Source organism: Seriola dumerili, unplaced genomic scaffold, assembly GCF_002260705.1.
Source record: "Seriola dumerili isolate Sdu_G_001 unplaced genomic scaffold, Sdu_1.0 BDQW01000149.1, whole genome shotgun sequence".
Classification (NCBI taxonomy): Eukaryota; Metazoa; Chordata; class Actinopteri; order Carangiformes; family Carangidae; genus Seriola; species Seriola dumerili.
This window is the reverse complement of record NW_019174404.1, coordinates 4,830,610-4,843,351: the sequence shown is the minus strand read 5'-3', so window position 1 is coordinate 4,843,351 and position 12,742 is coordinate 4,830,610. Positions and strand designations below refer to the sequence as shown.

Below are 12,742 nucleotides of genomic sequence, written 5' to 3'. Positions count from 1 at the left end.
CAGAGAGTTAACTATCATTAGCTGTACGTGATGGATGGTGGATGGTAAATGGGGGTAGGCCGTGAGCACTGGCTGGTACAGCGACTGTATGATCATCACGTCCCTGTGATGTGGTTCACATACGGTCAAAGAAACACTACGATCCCTGAGCAACGGTCCGTGACCACTGGATGCGGGGAAGAGTGCTTTCCAAGTCAAATCAGCCCTTGCATGGGGAAGACTGTTGACACTGTCGCATGGAGGGACTGTTTATGTTGTAACACGGGAGGAATGGGAACGTGCAGCCATAACCAAAGCAACCAGCTCCTGAACCCCCAGCAGCAGGTAATGCCTTCTAAAAGAGCAGGTGAGCAATTTTATCAAGTTATCAATCTACAACTTCATGTCCACACTGGAGCCCGTTTTGTTTAAATCCCCTGCTTTCCCACTGCAGGGCTAGACGGGGCCTGCCAGACTCGCTCGTAATTTATTACTCTTCACTTTCCCCCCTTTTAAAACTTTCAGAAAGTATTTTTGCATCATTTTGCAAACATGTCATTTGTCAGCTGGCCTGCGTACTTTTCTTTTGTAATGAACATGTTGGCTTGGCCCTGACAAGCCCTAGTTGGTCCTTTTGTGGCTGCTGAAGGTTCGAGTTAGGGTCACATGTCTGATGACCTTGGAGACCGCAGGCCAATGAGCCTATTTGTGGCCCTCTTGAATGTACATGGACTCCACCTCACGCCAGGAGTCTGGGAGTCCCCAGCACACCGATCTCATAGTAATGCAACAGTGATGATCTAATTTACTCTTACACGCGCCTAAACCCCAATGCAAAATTGCTTGTCACATAAAACAGTTTAAAATGATTGGAAATTATAATAAATGACAGAAGAACTTTGCTATTATTTCCACAGGATAAAAGGGCTAAAAAAAATCAAAGCACTTCCTTATGAGATATTTACTCAAGGCAGTGATTTCTATACATCCAAATGAATTAACAGTGAAATTAGGAAATGTATATTTAATAATGCTACAGCGTTTTCTATTATAATTTCACCCAATGTCATTTTGTATCATGAATAAAAAAATATATAATTACATTTCTTTGTCACTCAGCTAATACTTATTATAATTTGTACAGAACGTACTTGAGAGGTCACGTACCTGATCTGTGCTATTAAAAGAATGGCTTTATGTGGTGACAAACACTGCGCTCATTCTGATGAGTTTTCCTAATGAGCCATGAAATGTGGTAATAGAAAATGCACGCACACATTTTTTTTATGAAAAGCAGTTTCCTGCTCATGTAAAACAGGCTGTAGGCTACTTCACCCTGAATTTAGCATAGCTACACTGCAAGAAAGAGAGAGAGACAGGAAAGATGAATATTTCTAGCTGTGCTACACCTCATCTGTTCTCAGAATAAAAAATATTGAGGATTTCCTCCCAAACAATCGGCAGACTTCATGAAGACCAAAAACAGCCAAACAATTTAATAAGATACATTCAATTTCATTGTGCAACATTTGTCAATTGTTACTGCTCTAGACTCCAACATAAGACCAATGCCAATTTTGTCTAAACGTGCGTGGAGATTCCCATGCTGTCTGTGAGGCTAATTGCACTTCATTCAACGTACCTTGATCTAATAAATAAACTTCTCTCTGGAGCTCTTGCACAGGCTACATTTTTAGAGAAGCGGGAAAACAATGCACCATAGGACAGTTACTTTTATCAAAACATAACACCAACAACAAAAAAAGCATACAAACATAAAAAAAACAAAAAAAACAATAGCAATTAATAAGCACCCTGAAACACTAATGCAAAGTTTTTTTTCCCTCTTCTTTGATTGCTTATTCTTGAAGTTATACATTACCCCATTTTGCCCAAAGACATTTGCAGAAGTGTGCAGTAAAGAATCTGAGAGAAATTGTGTTGATGGACGGAGTAGCAGTCATACATCAGTCCTTCAGTACACCTGTCCTGCAAGTTCTTTCAGACAAGTTTGTGGTAAAAAAAAATTGACAGACTGTTTATTCCTCGTGTCTTTGGTCTGAGTGTGTATGGCAGGGAGCAGGAGGAGGAGGAGGAGGGGTCACACACACACACAGCGGCACAATATATGGGTCCTGGGGCCGAGTCCTTCATAGAAAGGAGGCGGTGGGAATGAAGTGAAGCCACAGGGGACAGACTTGGTGTCTACTGTCCTCGCCATCTCTCGCTCCCCCCTCCCCCTCCCTCTCTCTTCCCCCACACACACTCTCTCTCTCTCTCTCTCTCTCTCTCTCTCTCGCTCTCTCTCCCATCAGTCTGTGGGGCTGGCTTCACAGCACCGAAGCGGTGACCGGGTGGATGGTGTCACGGTTGGCTGTCATGCTCTTGAAGGCCAGAGGGGTGGCGATGTCACAGCTGTGGGGAGATAGAGCACTGCCACTGGCCGGCTGCCATGTGGGTCCGGTCACATAGGCCGACGTGGTGGCGCTGTACCCCATGTAGGGTGACACTTGGGTGGGAGGGTGGTAGGGAGGGATGCTGGGTGCTGTGACATAGCTGTTCACTGTGGGCAATCCATTCGGCGTCTGGGAACAAAAGAGAGGGTGAAAAGGAGATTAGCAGGTGAAGATCTGTATTAAAGGCCTGAAAGGTAACTGTTGATTTGTTTTCTGGACTCCCTGCTTGAAACAAATCATAGTTAATCATTTTCAATGTTTGGTTTTCCTTGAAATTGGAGGGAAAAAATAATTATTTGCAATAGAATGCCTCTTAAACAGTCTAATTATTACAAATTATTGAGATGTAAAACTTCAAATTTCAGCTGTTATTTAGAGACTCCAACCCAGGTAGACATACACAAGCTTGCACATGAGTTGTAATGGAAAAAAGCTGAGGCCAGCTGTAAAGAAAGTGAAAGGAAAAGTGCAGTTGAATTATAAACAGCCGAGACTTAAATCCTAACTTCACAGCCACCACATAAAAAACCCATTTTCCCAATTTTGATGAAAGTATGAATGATCAATTATGCGCTCTCATGCCCCTGGAACATATTAAGCATGTATAAAAACCATACATGCATGATTGCCCGTCCGTATGTGGGACTTGTTTTCTACCCAGAGACTGGACATTTCTCCGGCGGCGTTGATATACCACGCCAGACGATGGGAGACAGGGTGGTTGGGGGGCGCCACAAAACAGATGTCATGAGAGATTGAGAGTGAAAGGGCAGGAAGAGGGGAAATATGATAGAGAATGAGGCGAGCATAGAGTTTGAAGCATGAATGGGCTTTGCTTCTCTGGCACGGCGACAGGACTTAACTTGAGGAATTCACCAAAGCATTTCAACAGGGAGGCCGAATTTCTGTTCATGGGTGGTCTGTGACTACTGAGAATTATTTCTACAATTGGGATCTTTTCTGTTCCTCTGACTTATTCTCATAGATGAGTGCGACTGGCAGAGACGCAGGCTAGTTTTTTTTTTGTTTTGTTTTTTTTTTAGAAAATCAATATGTAAAATTCTGCTCTGAGCTGACATTTGTGGCCATTATAAAAACCAAACTATAGACAGAGAACTGGATTTGTGTGTACGCGTGTGCCTGTGGGTGACTTTGGGTGTCTGTGGGTGTTTGTATGTCTTCACTTGGCTCAATGATACTGCAGCTTAATTCATAAAATGCGGCACTGGCTTTTAGCTGTGTTTAAAATAATGTTTGTTTTTTAAAAGTGCAACATTTTTCCAAAGATTATCACATCATCCACTAATGAAATATATCACACACACACACACACACACACACATATATACATACGCACTGTGCACACACACACACACACACACACACACACACACACACACGACTCTACTGTACAAGTATACAAAATAACAGGAAACACCTTTGAGAGCAATCCACTTCTACAAGAACACACTGACACTAACTACAGCCTCAGAGACCACAGACTTGAATCAACACCTGTCTGACACAAAGTCAACAAAATGTAAAAGGTTTACAGAGAGTGTATTTGTGGCAGTTGTCCTGTGTTAGATTGCATTGTTTGTTTAGGTGTACCTGTTATTTTGTCCACACCTCCTCCACCACCCATTGTCTAGGTGAATATACTTCTATATGTACTTCTATCCTAGAATTTAAATATGATTTATTTTTAGAATATACAGTAAAATATATTATCTGACATAATAACCTACAATTTGTATGTCTTGCAAAATAGTCTAAGAGGGTCTTATTTATAATAAATTAGTTTAAGTTTATCATTTGTTTATCAGAGGATATAATAGACTCTATAATATTAATATTTGAGGTTGTGTTTTGACGCCTTTTTGAGTGACTGTTAAACCAGATTTGAATAATGACTAATAAAAGCACTGACGCCATTCGCGCAAATAATTACGCCTCAGACGGATTCACCTCGTCACACTGTCGTCTCATTGTTTATATCTCCGATAAATCATTAAAACCGTTAAATATTCAAACGCGTATTAATCACAGCCAGAACAAATATTAAACGACATTAAATACACACATTTGTTGTTCTGAACGTGACCTTTTCCTGGCTGTTTGAATCTTTTTCGAAACATTAACCGATTCAGCCCCGCGCCGCCGCGTGCACTGAGCTCGTGACTTAATTTTACTTTGATGAAGCGCTTCTTCTTCATCATCTCCTCCTTTTTCTTCTTCTTCTTCTTCTTCGAGATAGAAAAAAAAAAAGAGTGAGTCCCTTGGGTGCATCTGCCCGCCCTGCCCTCAGAGCAGCGCCTATAGGCCACATGTTACTAACCGCAGCCTTTGGCCTTACACAGACATGAGAGTGTGTGATTCAGGCCTTCTGATACTTGACAAAAAGTTTTAGTGTCCCATTTGAGTTAACGTTACACTGACAGTCATCCTCGGGGAAAATATAAAAAATTAGACTTATTGCTATAAGAAAAATATAGGGGAAAAAAAACATGAAATCTTGCTTTAAATCTTGGAAGCAAATGAATTGTGGTTTGAAAACTTAAGCTACTTCTGTGATATTTGAACGCGATCACTGCATGACATGACATCTCTCTCTCTTTTACTGTGTCTCTGTCTGTCTCACAGACACAAATCACACATCCATTTAACATTAGATCTCAGCAGGCTGCACTAGATGCCCGTATAAAGTCTGAGTGACACAGGCACGGTTAATCTTCAGTCTTATGGTGGAACAGTACTTCCTTCACCATTCTTTGTTTTTCATGCAATAAACTCTGTAATTTATAGACTTGTTATTTTCTACATTTAATGGCTCACTTCTGTTTTTGTATAGCTGGCTGGCTAACCGCTCAGACAGTTGCTGTGTCCGCTTTGAACGCTCCCTAATCTCAGAGCATCGGCCCTGTTCACCGTGTAATGAGCATGAACAGTCCACCGTGATAAAGTGGCAAAATAAATTATGCGGCATGAAATTGTTTTTTTTTTTTTTTTTTTTTTTTGTCTGTAACTAGAATCCGCACGCTCTGTCAAAACAAGAGGACCCAAAATCAAGCACGCATGCGCGCGCGCACACGCTGTCATCATAGCATTTCATTTGTTACCAACTTTAGAAAACCAAAATAAAAGCTTGCGAAGAGACGTTCAGATAAACGACCACAATCAGTTTTTGATAGAAAAGCAAAAACAAAACAAAAAAAATTAATTAGACGTATGACGAGTCCTCACCCTTTAATATTAGGAAATTTAAAAATATTTTAATTAGCCTATGAGCCTAATGCAAATGCGTGTAATTGGTGGTCGATGGTTGTTAATCTCGATCGTGCTTTATTTTGTAAAAAGTCTGATTCATGTTTGTCTATCGACTTTAACAACTCAGTGAAAAATAATTAATGTCGTGAAAGTTTAAACCTACACACAATTGTTTTAAACTAAAATATTAGTGTAGAGCCTATACTGTATTTATTCGCAAAAAAAGGAAAAAAAGAATAACACAAACTGTGCAGTGGTCAATGTTCCTTCTTTGGAGTTCAGTGTCTTGGCTCAAAACTTGCATGGACTGCATTTAAAACACTAGAATTATTCATCAGGAAAACGACAACAGACTTGGCCTTTACTATGAGTTCGCTGACTTGGTTTCTGAGTGTTAAGCTCGCTGCCCAACAAGCTGGAAAACAAAACTCAAGAGAATAACTAGGCTCTCCAGAATCCTTTAACCTACTAATTACGACATAATTCACACTGTAATGATTCATAAAAACACTGACCATGCAGCAGGACCTAGAGGAAGTGCACCTTGTAAAGCCAGAATAAAAAGTAATAAGAGATTATTTTAAAAAATGCACCCATTACCAGCTAGCCAACAGAAGGAGCGCATTAATACTGTGAAGGGGGAAATTTCCAGGCCACATAATTATTAAAATGTTATTTAAAAATAAAAAAAATAAAATAAGACTGCCATTAGATGGATAGTCTGATTGGCTGACCCTAGACTTCTAGACTAGATTGTTTTTGCTTTTGAGGTTACAAAAAAAATGAGAGGTGTCCATTTTTTACCTGTGTGTATTTTGCTTCAGGTTCTAAATGCGGTTTATCCACGCCATTGACTAGTGGAGAGCTTGCTGGTGGGAAATTAGTCCTGTTTATAGCGCTCCATTCTTCTAGTTTGGCGCTGGAAAAGGATGGACTGTCACTAACTGGGGGGGCAAAAGAGAGAGAGAAGAGAGAGAGGACAGTCAGAGAGAGGTTTTTAAGATGAGCGGGAGAGAAGAAAAAAAAAAGAGACCCGCACAGGCCGCTGCTTCTCATACAAACATCAGGCCCAGATTAGCCTGGTTGCATGAGCCATAATAAACCCTGTGACATTTTGCACTAAAGCTCGGTCATTTGTCATTTTACGCACAAATAGCTCATATGTCAATGTTCTTTCGTGTGCGCAAAGTTTGTTCTGTTCTTAACCATTTAAAGTAAAATATTAGTTTTAGTATCTAATACAAAGTTAATATCATCTAACACTGAGACTTGATTTAGATTATTTTTCTTTCTAATTGCCTGCGAGTGAGATAATATCTTCTTAAGATATAAGCCTGAGCGAGTCTCTGCTGTTTCATTTTCATTTTCTTTAACCATTAATCATTAAACTTGATCAGGCGTCACATTTTTTTGTGAAGGATTTTTGACTAAGAACATTGACTAATGAGAAAAAGCGAAATTAAATGTCACTTTTTTTTTACACTTGCCTTAAAGAAAATGAGAAATGAGTTTAGACTGAGTGAAACTAAATGTTTTGGTTCGTCGCGGAGATCAGATTGAGGCCCAGGTGAAGATGGTTAGAAGTAAGGCGACTCTCTGGTGGGTCAGGGGCATTTTAACCCACTAAAACGTCTTCCTGTCGGGGGACAAATTAGATTTACTTTCACCGTCTCCCTCCTTTGTGCGTGATGGATGTTCTATAATCCACCATCCCCAGCGTTTACACTGGGAGAAGCAACCAAGAAGTTAAAAAAAAAAAAAAAAGTATGGTGTTGAATAAACCCGCTGTATTTTACTCTGGCCTGCAGTGTGTGTGTCCGAAGCGCGTCAAGAAACATACGGAAAATCACTAATAGTTAATAATATTAAGCTTGCACATATTGTCTTAATTTTTCTAATTCTCTCTGCCATCTTCAATAAATTCCAAATGTATTTTGTAAATAATCTGACTGGTGAAATCACTTTGGTGCAAATGAGCTCTCACGTCACCAAGTCTACTTAAAAACTTTAACGCAGCATTCAGAAACCTGCCACAAACATCTGCTAATCATTTGGAAATGCGTAAATTGTTTATAAAGGCAGCCTCTCAGAACACATTCCTCCCCTTGTGATTTCTCGTCGGTACCTGCCTTACATTTGTCTTGTTTAGATTGCCGAGTTAAGTTTTCGCATGGCGGTGGGATGTGGAGAGGAGCCGGGGCGTGTTTCTGCATGGAAGCCCTGAGTCCTGACAGCAGGACTACTTGCAGTGGACTGACAGCGCTTCCCCTTCTGCCTCTGGAAAACAATCTCTCAGAAAATCCCTTTTCACAACACCGAGCCGGCCATTAAACACTGATTTATGCCGGATCCTCTTTCACTGTTTCCAAAACAGTTGTGGTCTTATGGAGTGCAAGCCAAAGCTATCGGGGCCTACCTGCACGTGACACACACACACACACACACATACGACAAAACACAACACACGCAAGCAGAAAAAACGTATGTCGCTGAGAGCTGTCTCTTTCTAAGGCCTGACTCACGGTTAAACCTGCACAATGCGCAGCTCCTGCACAAAATGTCTGGCTCCGAGTCATGGCAAACATTCAGCACACTTCATGCACTTCATCCCACCGCCTTTCCCTCCGCTGTCCCTCTAATATTCCACATCCGCCTCTTAATGATTACTGCAAGCAGGACCATCTGTTTCTGAACTAACCCGCCTCACTTTCAAATCAATATCAGCAGGCCTGCGTGATGTCACTTTTAAGGACATTTTGCATTGCCGTGAACTTTGCCATGACATTTGGTGAGACCAGGCTGCAGCACGCAGGTCAAATGGCATTTAAGCTCCGTCTCCACAGAGGCCTGAGAGTTAGCCTACTTTTGGAGGCCTATAAAAAACAATTAGAAGTAACTCAAAGAGAAAAAAATAAATGTTGCCTCTCTCTCACAAACACACACCCATTCGCACTCTTGCGCGTAAAACCCCTTCAAAAGTTGGATAAATGTAGTGCAATAAACAAATGTAACCGCCCTCCATGCAGCCATGCTTACTTTGTTGCTCTGTAATAGACCGTATCCCCAGAATATCTGTTACAGAGTGCGAGGAAGGCCATATCCTGTGCATGGCCATGTGTCCGGGAAGAGTGGGCATGCCAGGGGGAGTGGGCACTTTGGACGTCGGGTATGAGTATAAGTGGTTGTAGGGTATCGTTGGTTGCGGCGGTGGGTGAGGCGCCTGCTTGCCCGACTCGTACTGGCTCTGCTGGGACAGATTCCCGATCTTGTTGCGGAGGATCCGACTGATGGAGCTGACGGAGGGAAGGTTGAACTTATCGCAAACCCCGTCGGCGAGTAGCCTGTCCCGGATCTCCCAGGCAAAAATCCCCGGGTCTCTCTGCTTGTATGTCCGTATGTGCTTGACCACGGTGGGTGTGGTGACCCGCGGCTTGCTGCCTCCGATGGCCCCCGGGAGGATCGAGCCGGTCTCGTTGTAACGGGCCAGGATCTTGCTGACGCAGCCGTGGGAGACGCGCAGCTGCCTGCTAATGTCACAGGGTCGAATCCCGAGCTGGGCCAGCTCCACGATCCTGAGCCGGATGGCGTTGGGGAGCGGCCTACCGTTCACGAAAACACCACCGAGTTGGTTTACCTCACCGAAGGCTGGCTCTGGTGTCAAAAACAAACACACACAAAACCAGAACAGTGAGACAGCGATTAGGTAACCAAACCGAGGCCCAACACAGATTCCTAATATCCCGGGTTAAAACAGTTAGCTCTCCATACGGTCTTATACTTCCAGCCATGAATATAATTGTATACAGTCAAATATAGTAAATATGTTAAACTTTAAACTATGTTTTAATCGAGTTGTGCCAAGTTTTGACATTTATAAAACCACTGTGTAACCAAAATTCTTTAATACCTAGTTGATTTAAAAATCCATCCTTACGCAATGGTGCTTCTTTTAGCGCTTAAACGGAATATATTAGATATATATATATAAATCTGTTCACTCCGCAACAAAACTTCATCGGTCTGAGTTATGTGAAATGTTTGGGTGAAAAGTACCAACTAAAGGCTGACTGATAGCTGTCGTGCTCACAAGCTAAACTTGACACGGATGTCAAGTAGTCGGTCCCGAGACTCGTGCGTAACTGACACATGTAATAATTCACTCTGCTGATTTCTTCCCTCTGGATCAGCAGCTAAAGTGATCAGTCAAAACATCACAGACAGACAATATCTCGCCATATTTTCCCCACCTTGCCGCAGGACGTTGGACCATTCGCTGCATCCCTGACAAGAAAAAAAAAAAACCGATCCAACACTGAACTCACCCATCGTGTTAAACCCGCAAATGAAGAATACGGTGTCCGGTGTGTGCCTCCTCCGTGGATCCTGCTCCGCGTCCAGCGTGTCCACTGTCCAAAACCGCGTCCAAGAAAATCTTCTTGTGCGATAAGGAACAAGAGGGACAAAATTCTCGATCTGTTTCCTGACGGCGCTGGAGACAGGCTTACATTTCAATCTGTTGAAATCAGGAGGCTGGACTTCCAACGCTTCTCTCCCTCTGATTGGCTGGTCTTTCCAATAGACTTTCGCGATTGCACGGAGCTGATTTGCCATTGGTCCAAAAGTTTGACATGACAAGTCTACAGAGTTTCCCCCCCCCCCGCCCCCTCATTCCTCCTCCTCGTTCCGCTCTTCCATCAGAAAGCAAAGCTGGGGATATACCACCATGAATGCGTTTGTTATTGAGACAGACAAGGGTGAGTATAAAGCAATATCAAGATTTTGGATTAGATCCTCACCTTTATGTGGCACAAAATAAAGAGACGCGCAAAAAAAAAAAAAAAACTCCAGAGGGAGACAATCATAAGGAAATATCACCTGGAAGTATTAATATGTCCAGAAAAACGCATACGTGCGTGTATTTTAACCCCAAGTTTAGTTGTCATTAATTTTATTGATGCTCGTGTTTTTATAACAAGGGTTCATCCTTTCAAAATAAAATAAGCGCCCACCTCTTCTATGGAAACAAAAAAAAAAAGTGGAAAACCTGACTTTGAGTGGCTTTACGCTCCACTACATCACCCTTCATCTCAACCTTTTAAATGGCATCATTAAGGAAATGGGAGGAAATGAATGATTGGTTTTCAGTTATGCAATTTGCTGGGTGATGTTGGTAAATTGTATGTCCGTGCACTCGAAGATTATCACACTTTTTTTTTCATATTTGCCGCCCATGTTTTTACTTTCCTTTCTGCATCCAGCATCGACTTTCACTATGTGAAACACGACAGAAACAAAGTCCTTCACTGGATGATGTTTTACTGAAAAAAAGACGCGATCACAAGCCAAACATGTTTCACCTCTGGAGAGAATCTGTCTGGTCACGTAGCTCGACAGTAAATGGCAGAGTTCAGCCACCGCCAGATTTAACTATCGCGCCATTTTTTGTTTATTTAAATCTTATCTGATTGTGTTGAATGTGTGAAAACGAACACGACACTTAAAGTTGTTGTTTCGAATCAGTAATTTTATCATTTTAATTTCAAATTGTACATTCATTTGATTTGCATTAAGGCTTTGCACCGTAGAGGCCAAATATTGCCTTATTTTTGCCAATTACGCACAGTAAGCGTTAAGGATATGCAGGTTTTTAGAGCCCGTGTATGATAAAGAAATTACACTTTATGTTGCAACCTTTACATAATTACCCATGAGGCTCAAAGTTTGCAGAAAAATATGTTAAAAATGGGATTATTTCTAACTTTACTACCTCTGCACTCATGCACACACGTGTTTCTGTGCAGAAACCCCCACTTGCAAGCAATAAGAGAGATTTGTTACTTCCCGACACGAGAAACAAACACACACCGTAACTTTGAGCTTTCACTCTCTCCCCATTTTGACACATGCTTTGGGTTTTCTCGTGTCATATTTTACAAAAAAAAGGGCCACTGCGCGTGACTGACCTTCATCTCTGAGCAACCTAAAGGGATCAACGTGCATGTAAACATCAAACGGCTGCTCCTATGCAGCCGTGCAATTAGGAATATTGTTGAAAAGCTCTGCTGACATTAAACACCGAAGCTGCTGTGAGGGGCCGAAATGTACACAAAGTGTGTCTCAGTGTTTGTTTCAGCACGCTCAGCTCAGCTGCTGTGGGCTGGATGCTGCAGAGTACAGCCACTATTCCTATATTTTATTTAGTTTTCCCACCTCTTCAGGATGGCATACATCTCTGAAACTGCGCAGATTACAGCGTGCGCCTTAGTACAAGTCAGTCAGCGTTAATTTACGCCTCCTCATAAGACCCGTCTATGTTGTTTACATGAAGGGTTATTTGCCTTAAGACGACCGACTTGGGGGTCTTAGTTGACTCATTTTTTAAAATTCACCACCGTGTCACTGCTTGTGCCTCCACCTGCCCACCCTGCTCAGCTCCCAGGCCGCTAATGCGTCAAGGATAATGTTTACCGTGGGGAAACGTGCTCAACTTGTTTCCACTGAGGTGCCTCTGGTGGCTGAAATAACAAAAGGTCAGCAGCGAGGGATCAAAGGTCTCCACAAACTGCTCCATCTCCAGCCTCTCTGCAGACTGAGCGGACGTGCACCTTCCTCCTCTTTCTGTGCTTTTAATAGATGGTCCGAGCTGAGGATGTGTGACGCTGCAGGCACAGCGGGGGAGTTTATCTGATTAATGACATCACGCAACAACTGGAAATTATCAACATCAAATCGTTGCTTGAATTAAATGATTGCAGGTTGTTGAAATGAAATCATCGTTGAAAAAAATTCAGTCCAATTAAGTGATTATCACACTCTGAAAATAATGGGACTAGATCCAAACACAGCGACTACCATTATTATTACTATTACTATTACTATTATTATTACTATTATTACTATTATTACTATTATTATTATTTTAGTTATTTTGTATTAAGTTATTTTCATGTGTCAAAACTAAACCACGTATTCTGTTAATATAGGCTAATGATGAGGAGGATGATTACAATAATAATATTAAAAATAATAATAATAACTAA

The 12,742-nt window shown here is 41.8% G+C and overlaps 1 protein-coding gene across 1 annotated transcript; it reads right to left on the bottom strand.

Moving 5' to 3' along the window:
* Positions 1–2,290: 2,290 nt before the first annotated feature.
* pax9 (paired box 9) lies at positions 2,291–10,162 on the bottom strand. Its single transcript, XM_022750735.1, has 4 exons — positions 10,025–10,162; positions 8,739–9,353; positions 6,507–6,646; positions 2,291–2,564 (listed from the first exon to the last, which is right to left on the bottom strand). Exons 1-4 carry the CDS (start codon positions 10,026–10,028, stop codon positions 2,310–2,312), a joined length of 1,014 nt encoding a protein of 337 aa, XP_022606456.1. The 5' UTR covers positions 10,029–10,162; the 3' UTR covers positions 2,291–2,309.
* Between the last annotated feature and the right edge of the window lie 2,580 nt (positions 10,163–12,742).

Excerpts from the sequence above, each read along its gene's own strand:
- pax9 (XM_022750735.1), bottom strand. Across the intron at positions 6,647-8,738 it reads GTCTATTACAGAGCAACAAA|TTAGTGACAGTCCATCCTTT; the intron begins GTAAGCATGGCT and ends TTGCCCCCCCAG. Across the intron at positions 2,565-6,506 it reads CTGAAGCAAAATACACACAG|ACGCCGAATGGATTGCCCAC; the intron begins GTAAAAAATGGA and ends TTTTGTTCCCAG.